General features: G+C 35.6%; 1 protein-coding gene across 2 annotated transcripts in view; it reads right to left on the bottom strand.

Moving 5' to 3' along the window:
• Positions 1 to 10,811: 10,811 nt before the first annotated feature.
• Positions 10,812 to 22,647, bottom strand: part of LOC150095091 (multiple coagulation factor deficiency protein 2 homolog) — a 47,033-nt gene continuing 35,197 nt past the window's right edge. For both annotated transcript variants that reach the window (XM_090411552.1, XM_090411551.1), the window contains exons 3-5: positions 16,106 to 16,192; positions 15,790 to 16,010; positions 10,812 to 10,953 (exon numbers count right to left, since the gene is read on the bottom strand). In XM_090411552.1, the coding sequence (XP_090267678.1) occupies positions 10,856 to 10,953; positions 15,790 to 16,010; positions 16,106 to 16,192 (406 nt within the window). In that variant the 3' untranslated portion in view covers positions 10,812 to 10,855. The remainder of the gene's footprint in view (positions 10,954 to 15,789; positions 16,011 to 16,105; positions 16,193 to 22,647) is intronic.

Here is a 22,647-nt window from a genome sequence, read left to right as displayed (position 1 = left end):
CGACGACTTGTTTAGAGCTTCGCTTTCTTCTCCCTACGATTCCCCCCCATTCCCCCCAACACAAGGAACACAAAAGGCCTTGGAGAGAATCCAGTCACGTGGCTACCATCGGCCACTAAACCTCGTTAATCACCGCGTTCCCGTTAAGGCGCTAGTTCCGGTAACGCTGGCCGATTCCTGATTAGGACCAAATGGACTGGAGAAACGTCCGAGCCGGGCGACGCAATCTCGGAGATTGGATCAACCAGGTAGTCGACACTGTTCATGGGCGAGGGTCACAACAAATTCAATCACCCTTCCCGACGCTTGCGGATGGCAAAGCTGAAAACTTGATTACCACCGGCAGAGAGCATGTGTGTGTGTGTGTGTGTGTGGTACGCACGCCTTTCCATGTGTCTGTGTGTCCACCGAGTTCGGTTTTCTTTTTTTTTTTACTTGCTTTTTTATTTGTTGTAAGTCGTGGTAGCATCTTTTTCGACAACACAGAAATGTTTCCGCAGAAAATCACCGGCCGTCTTTCGGTGGAGATCAGAGAAGAGCAAAAAATTCTTTCTTACAAAGAAACAAACAAGAAAAAAAACTTTGTTTGGCGCCCTTAGAGACCAAAGTAATAAACACCAGACAGACACTCCTTAGATGTTTACATTAAAAATCAGTGTTATCCAAACAAAAATCTTCTGGGAAAAACAAAGCTATAGGTCATGTAATTCTATAGAATTTTAGAATGTTGTAGATTCTAAAACTGTTACACCCACTCGTCTTACTGGGTGCTTCTAACCTCTTTAAAGTATAAAGTTAGCTCTGCCGATTCTTGTAACTGATGTTGTAATAATTTTCTAGAAGAAATATCTCTTTGTATAAAAATGGGGAATGCAATACAGGAGGCCCTCCGTATCCGCGGGGTTTGGTTCCATCGTCTTCCACGGATACGTGAAACCGCGGATAGTAGCGACCCACTAGTGAGACCCAGATTTTTGCACATATATAGCAATGAGTAGGTTTCCTAAAAATTGAGATTTTAATCATCTGGTAAGCCTCAGATCTAGAAAGGAGAGGCAGTCATCGGATTCCAGTTCGAAGGCGAAGGTAAAAGAGATTTTTTCATGAAACTTGTTTAGGTGGTCCAAAAATAAATCGAGGTTGTTGACACCGTCTTCCCAGATAAGGAATATATACTGACTCATACTGACAGATACCTTCATGCTTCCCCATCACTACCCTCCACAAAAATTTGGTATTATTTCCACCTTAGCACACCGAGCCAAATCTTTACTTACAGAAGAAACAGAAATCGAAAATGAACTCCTTTTTCTTAAAAAGACTTTTATTAATAACGGTTTCTCTCCTAATAAGATCGACAAATTTCTTTCCCCCAGTCACTTAACAAGATCCCTCCTCCCCCCAGAGCCTTCATCTCTTTGCCTTACATCAGCTCTCTTTCACCAAAACTGGCAAAAATTCTCAAGAAATTTGACTTCAGAACTTGCTTTACTACGCTCCCAAAACTTCGATCAGTACTTAGTAAATCTAAAGAGAAACATCTTCCAACTCGGTTTCCAGGAGTGTACAAGATTTTATGTGATTGTGGAAAGCCATACTATGCCCAGACTGCTAAATCCATCCTTCTACGTTTGGAAGAACACCATAGAGATATCTCCTACAACAGGACTAGAGCCAGCGCTCTCTTTAGCGACGTTCTCTTTTCAGTTAACTCAGACGAAGGCCGCCAACACATTGTAAACTGGACGCAAAAACTTCCTCATCCATGTGTGCTATGATGAGATTGAGAGAAAGATTGTCGAGTCTAGAGAAATTTCTCTAGATTCTTCCCATATCAACAACAGCCTGAGCTTTAATCTCTCACACGTTGCCTCTGTTCAGTATTGGCGCACTCGTGACAGCGCGTAGTCTACGTTTATTTGGAATTCAAACTCGCATTCTGTTTTTCAAATGCACTACTGTCTTTTGTACTTGTTCTGTTAATACAATTTTAAGTCTCTGTAATTTTTTTATATATTTCTTTGATTGTGATACCTGAAGATGTTGATCAATATATATATATTGTTCAAGAACTTATCATAACTGGGCACCAAGAGTTGTATACCTTCATCGTAGAAGATTGCCGCTTGTGACGCAAACCATGTATTGACTGCTTCTTTTACCTCGTCGCCGTCTTGAAACCGCCGTCCACCAAGGAAAGATTTCAGATGTTTGAACAGGTGAAAGTCGCTTGGCGCGAGGTCAGGACTACATGGGGATGATGGAATTCTTCCCAGCCGAAGGTTGTAAGAAGTTGTGTTACGCCGGCTGTGTGTGGGCGGGCGTTATCATGAATCAAAACAACGCCCCTGGTAAGCATGCCACGTCGTTTATTCTGGATTGCACGACGCAATTTCTAAAAGGTTCACATGAGGCGGGCGATTATAAACTTCGATACCAGTTAGCTCGTCATTGATTGCATTCAGTGAAAATGTGGAATTGTCATTAATTTTGTAAAATAAGCATTGGTAGCTCAGCCTTTTCCTCTATTAAAAATGTCAGTCCATGTAGTCATGTTAGACTTGTTCGTCCTATCCTCATCCGACACTAATTTTTATCAAAGCACATTCTGTAGGATTCGTATAGGGAGGAAACTCGTATAGACTGTGGAGGAAACTGTCGCGTTTCCTCCACAGTCTCCTATAGACACCGTACATCGTTTTCTAAAGATCCAACAAAGAGTAAACAATGCAGAAGTGCTATGACAACAAAGAAGTATTGAGAAGTACCTCGCTCCATGAACATCATAGCCATTACTTAACATATACGAACGATACACTGCTAAATAGCGTACTCCCTCATCTTCCACATTGAAACACCTCGCCTGATTTTAAGACTTGATTATTGTGTATGGAATTTTAATTCTTAGCTTTCTAGTGGCCTATTGTCCAACAGTAAGTTTTTTGCTTACTGTTGGACAATAGCTTCACCTTAAACATCACCAACCATACATCACCTTAAACAAATAGCTGAGTATTTGTTTAAGGTGATGTTTGGCTTACATAGTTCTATAAAAACAACAGCGATGGAGATCCGCAATTAGTCCTTACACAAACCTCTATGACTACAGACGCCGTTAAATTCTGAGATAATCCATTACTAATGATGGGAAGAACTTACAATCCTTTTCGGCACTTCCACCAGTTTCTATAGTATGCCTTTTTTATTCATTTATTTTTATTTTTTTTTTACCGTCATATTTCCACCTTTTAAAGACTTCACTCACTGGCAATTTGATTCTGCGAACTGGTTGACGACTCATACGCAGTCTAAGTAAACACCTCACTGCTGGACGACAGTGAACTCAACCAGTGCTGTCCAACTGGCAGCCTGCAGAACGAAATTTTGAGGCCCTCCAAATGAAGAATAAAACAAATTTCTGAATTTTCTTCCCTATTTTATTATATCTAGTATAACAGTCTGTGGTTCCCCTAAGCAGTATCAATCAACGGTGTATGATTGATTATAGGCCTACAATTTTGCTTTTTAATAAATGTAATTTTAGTTGTATTTCATCGCGAAATAATTTTTCACACTTTCAGCTGCATGCTCCTTGTTACTGATCGCTTGATTACATCTTTGTACATATGAAATGACTGGAGAAAATATTGGCGTTGCTGGCTTGCTGAAGAGTGATGAAATCAAATGTTATGTTGCATCGTACAATACAACAAAGCATCACGTGGGTCTTCGCTGGGTCTGTCCAATACAATGGACAAGGTAGTGAAAATAACGGATTAGGGACAGAAATCCTGCTCTCATGTAGAAAATTTAAAGCAGTTTTAGATGAACTTGATGCAGAGGGGATATGGTGACTTGCTTCTGCACATTGGAATCTTGGTCGACTTCAGGAAAATGCGAGATTTTTCAAACTTCGGGAAGCGTTTTATCTCTTTTTATTGAAAGAAATAAAATCGGATACTGATCTAACTACGCAATATCATTTTTTTCTAACTGCTGTTGCGTAGCATCACGAAAAGATTTAAAATAAAAATTATTTTAATTGTTTGAAAATACTTATATATCTTCTTCTTCTTCTCTTCTGTCTAAGACGGGTTGAGTCTTCTCTTGAGAAGGATCCTCCAGTCTTCTCTATTCCTTGCTGTTCGAAAAAGTTCCTTATATGTTCTGCATCCCGAGATGTTCTTTATTAATTTCAGCCAGGTAATTCTTGGTCTTCCAGGTCTTGTTTTTTCAGTTGGAAAAGTATTGATTAGGACATTGGGAAGTCTGTCTGCGTCCATGTGTACAGTGTGACCAAACCATCTCAGTTGTTGTTTTCTAATTTTTTCTATGATTGTCTTTTTATACAATAATTTTGTCTGACTGTGCTGTTTGTTTTCTTTTCTATCCAACTTGTTCTATTTATTTTTCTTAAGCATTTCATTTCAAATGCCAGCAGTTTTTTCTCCTCTCTTTTTTTAACTGTCCACGCTTCTGCTCCAAAGATGACTGTTGGTATAATTATTGCTTCATATAATTTGATTTTGGCTTGCTTAGATATCTTGTTTGTTTTCCAGATTTTCTGTAATTTTCCCATGGTGGTCCATCCTATAGCTATTCTGTGTTTGATTGTTTTGAGTTCATCTATTGTTTCTGTTAGTTTTGATCCAAGATATATGCGATATATATATAAACTTATATATGAGAGACGGAATTTTTCTGACATGCAATATATAAAGTCAAAGCACGGGAATAGTATGAATGACTCGTGCATTCCCTTCTTGCAATACTTCTTCGCAATATTTGATAAAAATGGGAATATTTGCATAATTCTGACATCACAGCGTATATGTCAGTGGCATAAAGAATATAAGGCTCTTGGAATAGCCCATTCAAGAAGGACTTCCAATTTATTATTATATTAGAAGTTTGTAATTGAAGTGTTTCGACATGGTTCATGAATGTACATTTTATTATAAACTACAAATTACTGTATTAAAATTGATTAATAATAAGTAAGATTATTACAGTTGAGTCTTCTCAACTTATATTAAATTCTTAACTAACCTATTAAAATTGGTAATGAAAGAGGAGATCTTCAAAAACCGTTAATTCATAATTTTAAACTTTTTGGATTATTTCCTTGTAAGCACGAATTGATAGAGTATTTTATTTTTATTATTATTATTCTACAGCAGCGCTTGGTGAATATAAAATGATGTGTCAACAAGAAAAAAAAAAGCGAATTCCTCGATGCAAACTACGCTTGCTTAATTAAAGTTTCACGTAAATTCTTGACACGCTTTGACAAAAACTCTCCGATTAGGAAAGACTTTATGGACTGATGTAAAAATGCAGAAAGAGAGGAAGAGTAATTGCGTACAAGAAGGTCTGGTTAACGTGAAATCCATCAAACTCATTAAGGATGTAATGAACAGGAGGCGCAGATAAATCAGTGCCCAGAACTTGTACGGTGCACGATTGGCTATAAAACCTTTAGAAAAACTGTTCAATTCTATCCATCCAGCAACTGCGTGCACTACAGGGAAAAACTTGATTCCTTCTATCTTTCACCGGTAAATGTAACGATGAAACTACGCAAACTATGCTGTTACATTTCTTTAACTGTTTGTAGTAAAGAATTGTTTAAGAATAAGTAGATTAAAAATCAAACCTGTTGTCGGTAATCCCTCGACGAGCTCTACGCTTTCTCAGGGACACTATAAAGTAATAATATAATAATTACTTTATAAAGTAATAAACTTCGAACTTCATTTTGCAAAAGCGTTGAACGGTCTACAGAATCATTTGTAATTATGGGAGATGCATTTGACATTTTTTAAAGTAAATTCAGTAATGGTAAAGCGACTTTCCAACTCTAGCAAATCAAAAATTAGACGAAAAGCATCAGTTGTGAATCCTACCAAATCCCATAGTACAGCATCTGTGAAATTATAGAAGAATGAAAAAAAAAATGTAACCAAGTTTGTTGCATTTTTTGTTTGTCGTCTTTTAAGACTAATTGCTAGGCAAACTAGGCGAAATGAAACTAATATCGATAATATGTGACAAGCCAATTATTCAGCAAAGAAAATCGGCATATTATATACAATATAAATTTATGTGTATAGTCGAGGTTCCCAAAGTGATTCTCCATTTAGGACTTGAGTGATTTTCTGAAATAACACATGCTATTTATATGAAACACTTTTTTTTATTGACATACGGAGAAACATTTTCGAAGTTCTTTGATTGATTGAAGTTTAGTTTAGTTGTTATACAGAAATGTAGAACTTAAGCTCAGAGCCTCGTCGGTTTCAGAGAGTAAACTACAATATACGTTCCTCCGAACACTTCAAATGTAAATATAAATAAATTCACTAACGCTTTTTCATTTCCCAGAGAGAGAGAGAGAGAGCAGGCAAGGCGTTTAGTCCTACCCAACTTTTGAAGTCTAGTGGGTAGCTAAATTTCACCCATATTCAATCACAGATAGCAGGCCCAAGATTATCGATTTTAATTGATATCCAGATAGGAGAGGACGGCAGACAACTGCCGCCATTTCGTGGTCTCTAACACTATATTATGATCTGAAATAGTGTGAGTTGTATGGTTGATTTTCATCCCGTAACTAACAAAATCGTAGAACGCATGCTATTTCAGACACTTTGCATCATTGCTTTGTATTTGACAATGTATTCAGCTATTAAAAGATGTATATATTCATAATTACTTTCACTATTCTATTTGTCGTCATATGCCGAGGTTCTCAGGGGGAAGAAACCTACTTTCCTTCTTCCAGAGGGTTTTTTTTTTCTCCTGGAAGCTTTGGATTTTCAAAGATTCCTAGAAAAAATCAACCATAGAGCTCACACCATTTCAGACACTTTGCACCACTACTGTATATCTGAAAATGTTGTATTTAGTTATTAAAAACATGTGTATTCATAGTTGCTTTACACTTCATATATGTTTGTTTAGATGTATTCCATAGAGTTCCGTATCAAATTTATAAAATATTTAAGAGGGACAAAAATAACCGTTCAATAGTTAATGCCTCCTGCAAAATCTATCCTCGTTTCCTTCTTCTCTATCCATAACAATTATAAAATATTATTTATAATTAAATTTTTAATTCAATTTATAATCCAGATTTATGTATTTTAAATACTTTAAAACTAATACATTGTTTGATTTTAAAACAAATTATTGTAATTAAGTTTAAAACGACAAGTTATGACAGATTGTGTTATACGATGCTAGATTAAGGTGTTAATGGAATTGTGTGGTTTCAATTAGTGTTTTACTATGCAACGTTTTCTTTGAATTGAATTCACGAGTCTTATATTTAATTTCGAAAAGTGTAGTTGTAAGATCTCATGTACACACACACACACACACACACACACACACACACACACACACACACACACACACACACACACACACACACACACACACACACACACACACACACACACACACACACAGAGGAGGGGCGATATTTGAATAATGTCCCTATTTTTTTCTCAGTAAATATAATTTATTTTATAATGACTTTTACGTCGATTAATCATTCCTCTTTCGTGAGCATTATGTTATTTTTCAACAAAGTCTCCATCATTCCCTATACACGTTTTCTATCGTTGACTCCTGTTCAAGTGTTTACTTCGACGTTAGAACCCGTCACAAACATCTTGTTTCATCTTTGGTCTGCAAAATGGCGTCGTCAGTGTGCATCCTTCAGTCAGTAAAACAGGTTGTACTAAGAGAGCACGAGATATGGGATGTGTGCGGAATGTGGAAAATAAGTCCCGTCAAATGTTTTATTTGCATCCCTTGTGCGTAAAGTGGTGTGAGATCGGGTGTTGTCATGGAGAAGGAGGACCGCGTTCATGCTTCTGGTGGACTGAAATCTGAATGTAATTTTTCAATTTCTGCATCGGTGACGAACATCGTTCACAGTTAGGAATTCCGTCACCACTCTCTGCTTCGTACATGCATCCACACTTGTGTCCAAAAGCTAAGCATGAACTACATTTTTACCTGTTTAAATTATATAACACAAAAAATGTGTTATAAATTTCTTACAAATTAAATTGCAATACGTTTTCGGTAAATGTTACAAATTTCCTGAGAACGTACATAAGGAATTAATGTACAATGAGCCTGTGTAGCTCAGTGGATGTGGCGTTTACACACCACGGCGCTTGGCCGCACGAAGGAAGACTTGGTTTCGAGTCTAGTCGGCGACTAGAGGAAATTTTTCTAAGCCTTTTCTCGACCGGTTCCCGAGTTAGTCGATCTCTGGCACGGGCAAGCGGGTTTTTCCTCCCGGAAACTCGGGTTTTTCGTCCCGTAAATTCAAGAAAATCAACCGTAGAACCCACATTATTTTTCAGACATTAAATATATTGTGTTACGGTTAGGAACCACGAGATGGCGGCACATTTGAGCCATCTCTCTTCACTGTGTACCGCTTAATTAGTGATAGCCTTGGGCCATCTATCTCTGATTGGTACCAGTGGAGATTGAACTGCCCACTCAGTCTCCAAAAGTTAGATAGGGCTAAATAGCCTCGCCTACTCCCCGCATACGGGAATAAAAAAAAATAAAATAAAAATAAAGGCGTTAGATGATTTTTTTTTTTTTTTTTTGTACAGTGTTTCCAGAAAACTATGCGTAGAGACATTTCAGTATGGAATATATCCACCTCGAACTACAATGCAGCTCTCACACGTGCCATGCTTAGCACCAAGTGATTCAGGAGTTCTTGAGGCAAACTGGCCCGCTCCTCCTTCAGAGCAAGGATAAGGCCTTGTTTGTTTTCTGGAGGGGAATTTCGAGCAGCAATGTTTCTCCCTATTGCATCCCAAATGTGTTCTGTGGAATTGATCTGGGAAGCATGCTGGCCACTCATGCTTGGGCGTGAATGTTTTGTGAATGTTCGTAAATGGGAGATGAATTTCGTCACCTGTGAGATCACCGTACTGTTTAGTGGAGGCCTGAAGTGACTTCAAAAAGGTCCATCTTTGCTCTCCAGGGAAGAATTTCCAGATTGTGCAAAAATAATAAAAAAACAACAACACAAATAATAAAAATAATTAAAAAGAACCTTATCTCACCTGCACTGCAGTACTGATGTATTTTACAACTTTTCATGGATGGGAGTTATGTAAATAATAGCTAAATAAATCTAATAAAAATATAACGCTTAATAAAGTTCACTTGAAAATTAGAAATAAAATGACAAAAACTATGAGAACCTATTGAACAAGTAAAATATTTTTGCTTTTTAGGCAAACTTTTAGTGAATTTGGCACGATTTCAGTGAAGAAAACAAACTAAATTTGGATATAGATATCAGAATAAGCAAAGTTGGTTTGGCGGGGAGAACCTCGTTGTTACCGACTCCCCCCCTTTGGCGCAAAAGACCTGCTTTCAAATCCATTTAGGACACGAAGAACCTTTATAAGGGCTTTTCAACTGAAGATAAGGTAGTCCGTCTCATTCGGGGATTAAGGTTTTTTTAATCGCAAGACAGGTAAATCGGCTGGAGACTATACGCAATTGACAGACATGCAAACTATGCAGATAGAATTAACCATCCTTTCAGAAGATTAATTAGGTTTCTATGAATCCAAGGTTACTTGATTAACAACTATTGAGCCTAACATGGGAGTCTTATTAGAGGAGTTAACAGTAGTGTAAGCAGCAGAACTAATAATTTTAATTTTTTTTGAGAAACAATTAGGGGAGTGAACGGTACTGTAACTGGAAGAATCATATTCTAAAAAAATTTTAGAAGATATTCTAAAATAATCTTGACATTGTTAATATTCAGGAATGTGTAAGCAGAGTTAGTGGTATGGTCATTTAAAGATAATGGAAGAGGAAAGGTTAACCAAACAAGCGTTCACTGCTAGGATGGAAAGACAAGCTTCAGAAGAGATCTAGGTGAATTGATGCGGTTAGAAGACCGTATTTTATATTTCGGTATAAGAGACCTGCAGGAAACATAACTAATTTGGAGGAAGATTGTCGATAAGTTTTTTTTTTATTATTATTGCCTCCGTCATTTCTTTGTTTGCTGATTCATGTACAATAGATATATAATTTTGTTTTGCTTAATTTCGTCTCCAAATATGGTCCAACTGAAACTGAAATGAGTGGAAAATTTTTTGTTGAGATCCTAAATATAAAATTTCGTAAATTTTGAATTATCATTATTATTATTATTATTATTATTATTATTATTATTATTATTATTATTATTAGGCAAATATATGTACAGGTTTGCTAAAATGATTCTACTGAAACTAAAATTAAAAAATAGTGCACATCCCCAAACAATTTTTCTTGAAATTCCATCTAGCCAGAGAGCAGTTACTGTTGCATATAATTTTGAACATTTTTTTCTCAAATTTTGTCCTTTGAAATGGTCTTATTGAAAATGAACATGACTCGATACATTTTTGTGAAAATTCCAAATACGGAATTTTAGTAAAATTAGTCAAGCAAAAGCAGATAAAAATATCATACGAACAGACAAATGAATCAAATGAGGACTTCACCCATTTTGTGAAATGCGCCTAAAAGTACATTATTTCAATTATATGCTCAACTAAAATGATTTGATATTACAGTTAAAATATGAATGTAATTAGAATTGATAGAGAAATTCAAAGAATTTCTCTATCTATCTATCTATCTGTCTATCTATTCCAGTCTTTTTGGCTTCGTTTTGGAAATCAAATCAAGATGTAAAGATTATTGCTACTTGCACAGTAATATATGATCTCAATCATAAAACAAAGGAAATCTTTTTTTTTAATACTTTTATTGCTTCCTCATAATAATCGCGAACATATACTTAAATAGCGTCTTTTAGTCTGGCTTTTGCAAATTCGAAATAGGAAATAAATCCATCCTTGTCTGTGTCTGCCTCGTCTAGGAGAACATCGATCATTTCTGTAAAGAAAAAGATGCTGCGATTAAGCAAAAACCAAACAAATGAATTAACTATTAGCAAATGATCAAGAATTTGCAATTGTATATTCAACTAAAAACACTAACGAATTAGAGATATTTATTTCTGCAAGATGCACCAATTAGATCTTCGAAGTAGTTGCAAATTTTCTCTAAGTACTATTACAATCAAACGCGTAATGCTGCATGATAGTGTTATTACAATTAAGGATACTAGTAGTATAGGCACTAGTGACCAGATCAAGATCAAGATAAGATAAGGATTCGTGACGTCATTGTGTGTGTGTGTGTGTGTGTGTGTGTGTGTGTGTGTGTGTGTGTGTGTGTGTGTGTGTGTGTGTGTGTGTGTGTGTGTGTGTGTGTGTGTGTGTGTGTGTGTGTGTGTGTGTGTGTGTGTGTGTGTGTGTGTGTGTGTGTGATGTCATGGGTTTGGAATGTTTGAAATTTCCCCTGGGTGAAGATGTGTCAGTTACGTCGTCTTGAATTTTGGTTCACGTATGGAATTGTGGGTGATGGTAGAGATAAGGAATCGTGTCGTGATTGGTGGGGCATTTTAAACCAAATAGGGTAGGGTGAATGGGGGAAGCGACGTCAGTGTGGTGAATGTGTGTTGTTATCAGATGCAGATAAGTGACGTAATTTGTTAGTTGTAAATAAGTGACGTTATTGTTTTGAGTGGAAAAGGAAGATATATTAGTGGATAAGGATTCGTGCCATGATTGGCGGGACACTTTAAACCAAATAGGGGCAGGGTAAAAGGGGAAGCGATGTCAGTGTGATGGATGTGTGTTGTTATCTGATGCAGATAAGTGACGTAATTTGTTAGTTGTAAATAAGTGACGTTTTGTTTTGAAAGGGAAAGGAAGATATTAGTGGATAAGGATTTGTGTCGTGATTGGTGGGACATTTTAAACCAAACAGGGTTTGGTTTGATAGTGAAACAGGGTAGGGTGAATGGGGGAAGCGACGTCAGTGTCGTGGATGTGTGGTGTTATGAGCTGTAGATAAGTAAATAGTTTACGTATGGCATTATGGGTGATGATTAGTGATAAGATAGTTTGGAATGATGTCAGGGACATCACGTGGTGTCTTTGGTTCGCGTAATGCATTGTGGGTAATGTTTTTTAGATAAGGAGTCGTGACGTTATGTGTTTGGAAATTTCTGGGGAACGTATGTCTCAGCGACATCACGTGGTGTTTTGGTTTGCCTATGGAATTGTGGGCGATGTTTTGAGATGAGATATCTTGGAATTTCCCAGGGTGACACACACACACACACACACACACACACACACACACACACACACACACACACACACACACGTTTTTCTTGTCAATAGCTGAATATGGACATTTTTAGTTTAGAGTCGAGATGGCGCAGCGTTTAGACCTTTTCTGAATAATTTAATTATATGCTGGTGTCCTCTCAAACACACACATTTTTTTCCTCATATACAAAACTCATCCGAATATTTCGATTTGTCTACATTTAAGATCTCAAACTTCATTACTTTTCTAATTAACATTATCTTTTTTACAAAATGTTTGGCTATTGGAATTTTTAGTTTACAGTCAAGAGAAAAACCAAACGGCATTTAAAAAAATAAATTATAATAAACGGCTACTTAAATGGATTACAACAAGTTTTGTATGTAGTCTAGAAATTCTAATGATAATTTAAATTACTTACACTGTTTCCAGAATGGCTCTTCTTAATGCGAATAGATATTCCAAAATAGTTGAATTTTATATCCACAGCACAACACACACAAAACATATGAGTTGAAAGAACAATATTTCTGTAAATAATCAGAAAATCTAATTGACTACATCCTTTAGATTTCCCTCCGTTTCGTTAATTCCTTCGTACGATGCCTCAAGCTATGTTTTCTTACGCTTTCTGTCCAAAATGACATCATAGAGTTGAGCCTACTTGCAATTTCCTGTTTTTTGGAATTCTAGTAGATTTGGTATTAGGACTCGTAATTTTTTTTTCTCTATTTTACTTTAAAAATCAGTTAACTACATTTTCTAGCGCCAGAATAACTGAGCAATAAACAAATAAATAAATAAATAAATGTGTGTGAATTTTTTTTTTTTTTTTTCCACACACTAGATTTTTTCATTAGTCTTTCTTGACGATTACTCATTAATTTCCGCTCGCTTAGTTTTCGGGGATCCGCTTTCAGACTATGGAAACTTTAGACAGTATGTGTAATTCACGTGATTTTTCTCCATGTGACATTTCCAAACAAGTTGAACTATGGTTTTTACAGGAGAGTTTTTACAACAATTTACCATCAAATCCTTGTTTGACTCATTTCCGTTAGTATACCAATTGACTGTTGTCCTCTCAGCACATTTATTTCACAGTAGGGAATTCATATATATATTTTGTCTGTAAGTAGGGTTACCATATTTCTTTACGTAAACAGTTACACCACAAATTTAAATTCTGAATTTATATGGTGGTGTAATTTTTGACTTACAAAAATTCCACCACCTTTTTTTAATTTGGTTTTGATCCTGGAACCTGCCATCTTTTCCTCCGTACTAACATGTCAATATCTGCTTTTTCGTTTCGTGTTGCAATATGAAGTATTGCATTAAACTAGAATCTTTTATCCGTGAGCGGAACTTTGAGTTATTAAGTTTCATAATTGAAAATAATTGCTCCCATACATAGATACTTCCAAAAATTGACAACATTTTTGCACAATAAATTTTATATTTGGGATATTTACTGCCGAGGTATTTATAAAAATTTGGTATGCCAACTTCGTTATATTTATTTTTTAGTTCAGTATTGCACTGGAGTTCAATTACTTCCATTTGTAATTCTTCGTCAACATTTTTCAATATTAATTTAAAAAGGTGAACGGAATAATAATAATAATAATTCATTTTTTCAAACTGGTTGAAATCAGAAAATCTTTTTTCAAATTCAATTTTCAATTCTTCCATTTGAGGAATGCACTTTTCAGCATCATTATTATTTCGAGAAATCGATTTAAGTGTAGGAAAGTGGGCTAAATTATTCTTTGCCAACTGGGTTTGCCAAAGATAGAGTTTTGTTACAAATGACTTAATTGAATCATACATATGACATATCAACTGTTCACGTCCTTGCAGAGTAGTATTCAAAATGTTTATGTGGCTTATTATGTCAACTAAAAAGGCCAAGTCTTTGCACCAGTCTTCATCGGTGAGCTTAGGAATCAATTTTCCTTTGGATGAAGTAAACTTGTCAATTTCTTTTAAGTGTTCAAAAAATCTTTTTAAAACAACCCCACGACTAAGCCACCTAGCCTCCATATAATATAGCAAACTGCTGTATTGTGAATCCAATTCATCGAACAAAGCATTGAATTGTAGATGATTCAAGACGTGAGAGCGTATCCAGTTTACTGTTTTAATTATTACACTCATGACGTGTTCCATCTTTAGTTTTTTAGCACAAAGTGACTCCTGGTGTATTATGCAATGAAACGATTTAAGTTTGTCCTTGCACAACATTTCCTTTTTCATTTGAAGTTTTGTAACAAGTCCGACGTTAACACCAACCATAGCAAGAGCCCCACTGTAGTCACACTTACTAATGACTGCGTAACAAGCACTTCCATTCAATGTTGTCAACATTTGATGATAGAAACATGGTACAAAGAATTGTAGTAATAAGTTTTACTTTTGTTTAAAGCTGTCATAAAACATTTAGAAGTTTGAATTTTTTTTCCTGTTTTAATCCCCGCAGGATGTTAGAAACACTGATTTTTAGAAAATAAATCATTAAGGTTGCGGGCTGGATACGAAGCCTTCGCGGGCCGCCAGTTTGCAACCCCTACTTTAGATGTATGCAATAATTTAACCATAACCCTTCTGATTTTTAACGTACAAAATACAAGAAAGACTGCGCCCTTCCTATTATTCCTTTATTTATGATCTATATTTTTTTCCTCTATTGGAATGCCAAACATACAAATAGTGATGGAAACAGTCTTCTTATGTATATAATATATAAATGTTTACATTGATTGCTTACATTTAGATATTTGTGCAAAATACTGGCCAAGTTGCCCGAGTGGATAGCGTACCGGCTGTCCAGAAGGCAGGCTGTGGGTTCGAATCCCACTTCAGGCATGAATATTTGTGAATGTCTTTAGCTGACAGATGAATTTCTCTGCTCAGTGTGAGACTGCCTGCTTATTGGAGGTCTGAAGTGGCTTAAAAAGTTCCATGTTTGGTGTCTAGAGAAGGGCTTCTCTAACGCCACTGGCCACGAAATAATCAATCTTGCACAAAATATCTACTCATATTTTGTGCAAGAGTGGTCATTGGTTATTTATTGGTTATTGAGTATAAACAAAGACAGCTGGTTTTTATATAACGAAACCTGTGGTGAATTCATCACTAAAAACACACGTACTAACCACACTACGTGTGTTTAACACGTACACGTACACATGTAACACGTGTGACTAACACGTACTATGTCAAACAATACTAGGAATAACATACAGTTATTCCTAGTATTGTTTGAACTAACTACTGTACTGATAATGTCCCAAGTTACTTGGGATGAAATATTTACGAATTAAATAGTCATTACTGTGGTTAGTACGTGTGTTTTTAGTGATGAAAGACAGTTCGCAGTCTTTGTTTATGCTCAAAAGAGATACACAAAAACATTTAATTCAACTTTTGTTTCATTAAAGGAACAAAAGAGAAAACTGAATTAAAACTTGCGTTATTCAAAATTAATACTTTCAGTTATTACAGCGAAAATGCGCAATATCATTAAGGTAAACACTCCTAACTTACTGGAATCGCTTTCAAATTTCTCATTCCACTTCATCTGCATCACGCTCCTGTATATTTCGTTGATGGTGTCATCCACATCATCGCCTTCTTTTGGCGTGTCTGTGGCCTGCTTCTTCCTCTCTTCCTTCTTTTCTTCCGTTTCGAAGTGGTCACTCACATGATTCATAGCGGCGAGCAATTCTAATCCGTCCAAAAGTCCATTCTGGTCGAAATCGTGGAGTCTGCAAATAGATTGCCATTATTGTTGAGCAGTTCGTTAATTTTACAATTTTGGGAACACGAATACTTTATTCGAATCGATAAATTGGATACTCACTGAAAGTAATAAAACTCAATTTCATCTGTTCCAGTATTGTCATCTATTTCCCACATGTAGCGGTCGTAAACGTCTTCCTTTATATGGCTTGAAAACAAATTGAATTCGATTAGAATGCAATGATAGAAATGGATATTTCGTTGTTATTTTAAAAGTATTTTAAAATATAAATAAATAAATCATTTAAAGTCTTTTTCCTTAAAGGAAATAAGTAGCACGCGTTTAACACTAATTAAGTATATACTGGCAGCCAATTGATCCTTGGTCGTCACTGATAGTTGAGTCCATGACTATCGATGATTTGTAAACTTTAGGGAGAGAGCGGAAAACAATTGTAGCCATCTGGTATTCTGATATCCTAACAATTATTATTATCTGAAACAGCGTGACTTCTACGATTAATTTTTCTGAGTTAAGGAGTTAAAAAATCATCGTTTCTGAGAGGGAAGAAAACTTGTAAAGTTCGATTAATTCGGGAATCGGTTGAAGAAAATAAAAAAAAAAAAAACGCAGACGTTTCCTCTAGTCAACAACTAAGAAGCGAACCTATAACGGTCTTTATCTTACCTGTATAGCTGTCTAAATCGAAAATTATTTTAAGAATAAAATCCTCTCCTTACTTTATTGTCAAATCTCATATAGCAGGGCAGTATAAATGAAAAAAAAAAAAAAAGTTTGAAGAAAGATAACGGCGAAAATAAAGCATCATCCTAAGAAGAAGTAGTCAAATTACTGTCAATAAAGAATATAAGTCAATACTTAAAATAATCTGATAAAATCACATAATCCTCGTAAAATATTAATATTAATGTAATTGATATTAAATAAAAAGGAAAGTTATTGTGGTAATCGAGAAGTCCTTATCCAACTAGGTTAAATAGATATTGATTAAATGAGATTTTATTAAAGGAAGATAATTAATTATTTATTTATTAATTAATTATCCTGTGTCAAATTAACAATCCTTTTAATGAAATAACCATACAGGTTCTTTCATAAAATTCTATTGGAGAAAACTATACTATTTCACACGTCCACACACGCACATAATGAAGTACGTGTTTGTGCGTGGAAACAATCACATTAGAGTACAATCTGACACGTGATGCGAATGAGTGTAGTGGAATGAATTACTAGTGCTAAATTCTCACAATGCAAGTGATATCCATCATGTACGAATGAATTTTTGTAGTTCCAAGTATTGCCACTAGATCGCCCATTGATCTGTTGGTTATATTACGATCTTTTTTTTTTTTTTTTGTTCAAATTGTGGGGAATCCCATAAAAAACGTTTATTTATTTTTTTTTTTTAACGTTTAAAATGAGCTTTTTGAATACAACATCCAGTTACGGGAGAACAGCTTACAAAATTTTATATGTATTTATAGATGAAGGAAGCGTGGGGGAGGAATGCTTAAAATACATATTAATGTAAAAATCTTTGATGTCTGACAAGAAACGGCTAAAGGTAGCAAAATGGAAACCCTCAATAAAGTGTATTCCCCTTTTATAAAGGATTCTGCAAAAAAAAAAAAAAAAGAACTGGGGACTGTATGAGAAAAAAACTAATCTAAGCAATATAAATTTAATTATTTATTATTTAAGTGCCATTTTACAAAAATGGAAATATTTAAAATTTTAAAATTTTGGAATGAATGTTATTAATGAAAAACTGAAGTAAATTATAATATTATTAATGTAATTATATATTAATAAAATCTTTTCTGATTTCCAGTTTAATCAAACTTCTTTAAATAACGAAACCTGTGGTGCGATCATAATTAAAAGAAACACACGTATTAACCACAGTGAAAATTATTTAATTGTAAATATTTCATCCTAAGTATCTCAGGACATCATCAGTACAGTAGTTTAAAACAATAATAGGAATAACATACAGTTAGGGCGCATGATTACAATAGAATCACATTAAACGTGCGTAACGTGTTACAAAAAAAAAAAAAAAAAAAAAAATATTTAACACAATTTCGTATGACAATTTCCCATACTTTAGGAATAGTAAGAACGTCGTTGCGGTTTAAGTTTGGGCTATGTAGTAGGGCTTCAGAACTTTCTTTGTATAAACGTTCATGTTTATATAAAGATCTATGTAAAAGTTTAGACTTTTCCCAATGGATCCTATGGTTTGGATTTTCAATTCCGTGTTGAGAGAGGCCAGATTTCTGCTGTTTAAGAAGACGAATGTGGTCTTTATGTTCCGATATGCGTTTCTGAACAGACCTACCTGTCTGTCCAAAGTAAGACAATTTGCATGAGCATGGAATTTCATAAACGCCAGAAACCGCATTCGTCTTTTTAAACCGCAAAAATCTGGCCTGTCTCAACATAGAATTGAAAATCCAAACCATAGGATCCATTGGGAAAAGTCTAAACTTTTACACAGATCTTTATATAAACATGAACGTTTATACAAAGAAAGTTCTGAAGCCCTACTACACAGACCAAACTTAAACCGCAACGACGTTCTTACTATTCCTAAAGTATGGGAAATTGTCATACAAAATTGTGTTAAATAATTATTTTATTTTATTTTTATTTTATTTTTTTTTTGTAACACGTTACGCACGTTTAATGTGATTCTATTGTAATCATGCGCCCTAACTGTATGTTATTCCTATTATTGTTTTAAACTACTGTACTGATGATGTCCTAAGATACTTAGGATGAAATATTTACAATTAAATAATTTTCACTGTGGTTAATACGTGTGTTTCTTTTAATTTTAATTAATTTAATCAAATAAGAAATATTTTAAAAATAGAAGAAAAGAAATAATTATTTCTCATTGGCCTCCTACTCGCTTCCATCCAACGAATGAATTCGCCAATAGTGGACAGTCTACCATACTCTAAAGCAAGGTTTCGCAAATTGTGTTCCGCGGAACGTTCCTTGATGTCAGTGACCAAGCCGTGTATTTTTAAACATGGAAGTAATTCGGGAAAGGGAATACAGCTGCTTATGACAGGTCTAAAAATTGCCTGCAAGCCAATTACAACAATGGGCGGCGCATCCTCTGTTCTCAAAACTGAACGAAATAACATTTGTGTTGCAAATGTTAGTGACCAATCAGCAAGGAAGTATAAAGAAAATTTTTCCACTGAAATTGAAGCTCAAGGTAGTCTGTATTATTATAAAAACTTCCATGGGGTCAAAGACTCATCGTGGGAGCTCCACTGTTATACTCACAGTTTATCATACCGCGCCTTAAATATATTCACTATCTCTGCGCAATGCATTCCAATCACTCTCCATGCAAAAAACTTGCTCCTCATTCCCTTGCTCACACCCTCCTTATACAGCTTCCAGGGATGACCTCTTGTTCTCCTGCTATCTTCACCCATTCTGTGCAAAACCTCCCCGACATTAATCTGGTAATAACTTCTTAACAGCTTATATGTCTCAATCATATTCCCCTCCTCCTTCTATCCACCAATTTCTGCAAATTGCATTTTGTCAATGTCTTCATACTCAAACATTCCAGAGACCAGAAACCACCTTAGTCAATCGCCTCTGAACTTTTTCCAACGCATCTTCATCTTTTTGAAAACCAGGTGACCAGATCTGTGTACAGTAATCCATATGTGGCCTGATCAAAGCCTTATACAAAAGGAACCATAACATCCTTACTTCTACAAGTCAGTGTCCTCCGCATCATTTCCATTATCCGCTGTGTTGTCTTCACAATTTTAGTAACATGTCCCCGAAATTTTAGGTCCTTGTCTATAATCACTCTCAGATCTCTCATCTCTACCTCTTTCAAATATTTCCACCGATTATGTACTTTACATCCCATCTCTGCTTCCCAAATTTCAAAACCTTACACTTTGAATCATTGAATTGACATCCCCACTCATTTACTCATTCAGCCAGTGTTTTAAATCCTCTTGCAAAGCTACAACCTCCACACTACTCCTGATAGGTCTCCCCAACTTTGCACCATCTGCAAACAACTGCATATCACCATTCAGACCTCTCCAAATACATACAAATTAAACAGCAATGGACCCAAAACAGACCCTTGAGGTACACCACTAGTCACTTTCCTCTTCTGGGATATCGCTCCTCTATAGACAACTCGCTGATACCTATCAGACAGCCAATCTCCAATCCAGCGAACTAATCTACTGTTCACCCCCATCTGTTCCAATTTAATTACCAGCTTGTCATGTGGAAATTTATCAAACGCCTTTGCAAAATCTAAATATACCACTGTATATGCAATACCCTTATCCAACGCATTTGTCACTTTATAATAAAAAGTAAGCGGATTGCTAAAGCACGATCCTCCTTTAGTAAATCCATGCTGGTCGCCAAAGAGTATTTTTCTGTTGTCAACCCAATTCTGAATCTTAGTCCTAACTAACTTCTCTAATACCTTAACCACAACTCCAGACACACAGACTGGCCTATAATTCAAAGCCTTACTCTTATCACCTCCCTTATGAATTGGAACAATTTTGTCCTCTTTCCACTCTTTTAGAACTTGACCCAGTGAGAGACTCATGTTGAAAAGATATGCAAAAGCTGTTGCTAATTATGTGGCACATTCCCTCAAAACACGTGGTGAAATAGCATGAAGTTCCACAGTATTATTTACATCAAGTCTATTCAATTCCTCATATACCTCCTGTTCACCTTCTAACAGTTCCTCCTCCTCCTTTCCCACTGCTTTCAAGTTCTGTATGATTTCACATTCACAAGAATGAAATACCTTTAGAAATTGCTCACTAAATGTCTCAACTATATCCTCCGCAGCAGTTATAAGTTTTAATAATGGCAAACCGCGAGCAGACATATCATTTATCAGCAGTTATCATTCCTCCATTTTCACCAATCAATCCCATCCTACCATAATCATTCTTTCTTTTATTGGCCGCATATCGAAAAACTTCCTTAGGATTTTTTTTGGCCACTTTAGCTAACTGCTGCTTATACTGCATTTTTGCTACGCTTATCAAGCTAGTTACCTTCCTCGCCTGCTCTTTGTACTTCTTATGCAACTAGTTGTTATAAATACTCATTTTGTGTTTCTTCCATAATAACTTCTTCCAGATTGCATACCTTATCTCTTGATTCATCCATTTTATACCTACTCTATTTACCCTCTTAACCTTTGGAATACTCTCTCTGATATTGCTTCCACCAACTAGTTCTTGAGTATGTCCCAAGCAGCATTGATATCCTTTCCATCCAGTTCCTCTTTCCAGTTTATTATTGCAAGCTGTTTCCTGAGCTTTTTATAATTAAAAGTCTTATAATTCCACATATATCCCTTTCTAAAAGACGTCATCGAATGACTGGAAGTGGTCACCCTGCAGTTGATCACCTCGTGGTTACTTTCACCAACTGGTGGAAGATTTGACACCTCATTTATAATAACATCATCTGATGAGATGATCAAATCCAATACTCTTGATCCTCGCGTACCCTCCGTTACGTGCTGCCTAAGGTAACTGTCTTTCAAAAACTCCGAAAATTCATTTTCTTTACCCCCAGATGCAGTCTCTTGCTTCCAGTCTATATTACCATAATTAAAGTCGCCCATAATGATCACTCGTTTCTTGCTAGCTAGGCCAATTTGCCTATACATTTCTTTCTCATTACCCTCCATATTACCAGGTCTACAGCAACACCCAATTAAATAATTCATCCTGTTTACTTCTACCTCACACCATACTGCCTCAAAACTGTGGCCACTATTTGCACCTTGAATACTTTCTTCGCAAGTTCGCATTGTAAGGTAAAAGTGCTTGTTTCGAAACCGTAGTGCCGTGATTTTTTAAAAGTAATAGGCCTACAGATTTAAATTTTAATATGAATAAGAGACAAGGGACTTTGTTTAAATTTTATATTAATAAATCTCTTATTGAAGGTGTTTGTGACGGAACAGATAATGAGTCATCCACCTCCAGCCTACAAAGTGATCTCCAGGATGTACAAAAGGAGGGGAAACCTACCAGCACACCGGGGAAAAAGTCTGCATTCACTCGTAAGTACTTATAATAATATTATAAATTTTGGTGATCAGAATGGGATATACCAATGAAAATCAGCACAAATTAATTTAATGATGTTGGCCTGACGAAACTACAATATGCTACAAGATTTCACTAGTCCAGTGATCGGTAATTGATTTAAATGTAATTTTATATTTGTCAACATGTCACACCGTATACATAAGTGTACTAATACTCTTTGTGATTATGTCATAATTAATTATTAGTACATTACAAAATAACCAAGGTGGTCCGTGAAAATTTCAGGATTTGTGAAGTGTTCCGTCGTAGGAAAAATCTAGGAAACGCTGCTCTAAAGCTTGTTTTAAAAGTTCAAGCTTAGAAATATTTCGTAGGAGAACTCTTCTTAGCCTGTCCCTAGGTGGCACCACTTTACCAACACAGCAAGTTTTCTGAAATGGTTGCATTTGATTTCTTTGAACCATATCTAAACACCTTCCATCCTTCTTCTTTGTATCATTTTGGTTGCTTTCTCTGTTTTTTTTTTTAATTTAAATTGTTTAG

This window comes from Typopeltis vanoorti, chromosome 21 (genome assembly GCF_054136105.1).
Source record: "Typopeltis vanoorti isolate ZY-2024b chromosome 21, IOZ_Tvanoo_1.0, whole genome shotgun sequence".
NCBI lineage: Eukaryota > Metazoa > Arthropoda > Arachnida > Uropygi > Thelyphonidae > Typopeltis > Typopeltis vanoorti.
This window is presented reverse-complemented; position numbering and strand designations above follow the sequence as displayed.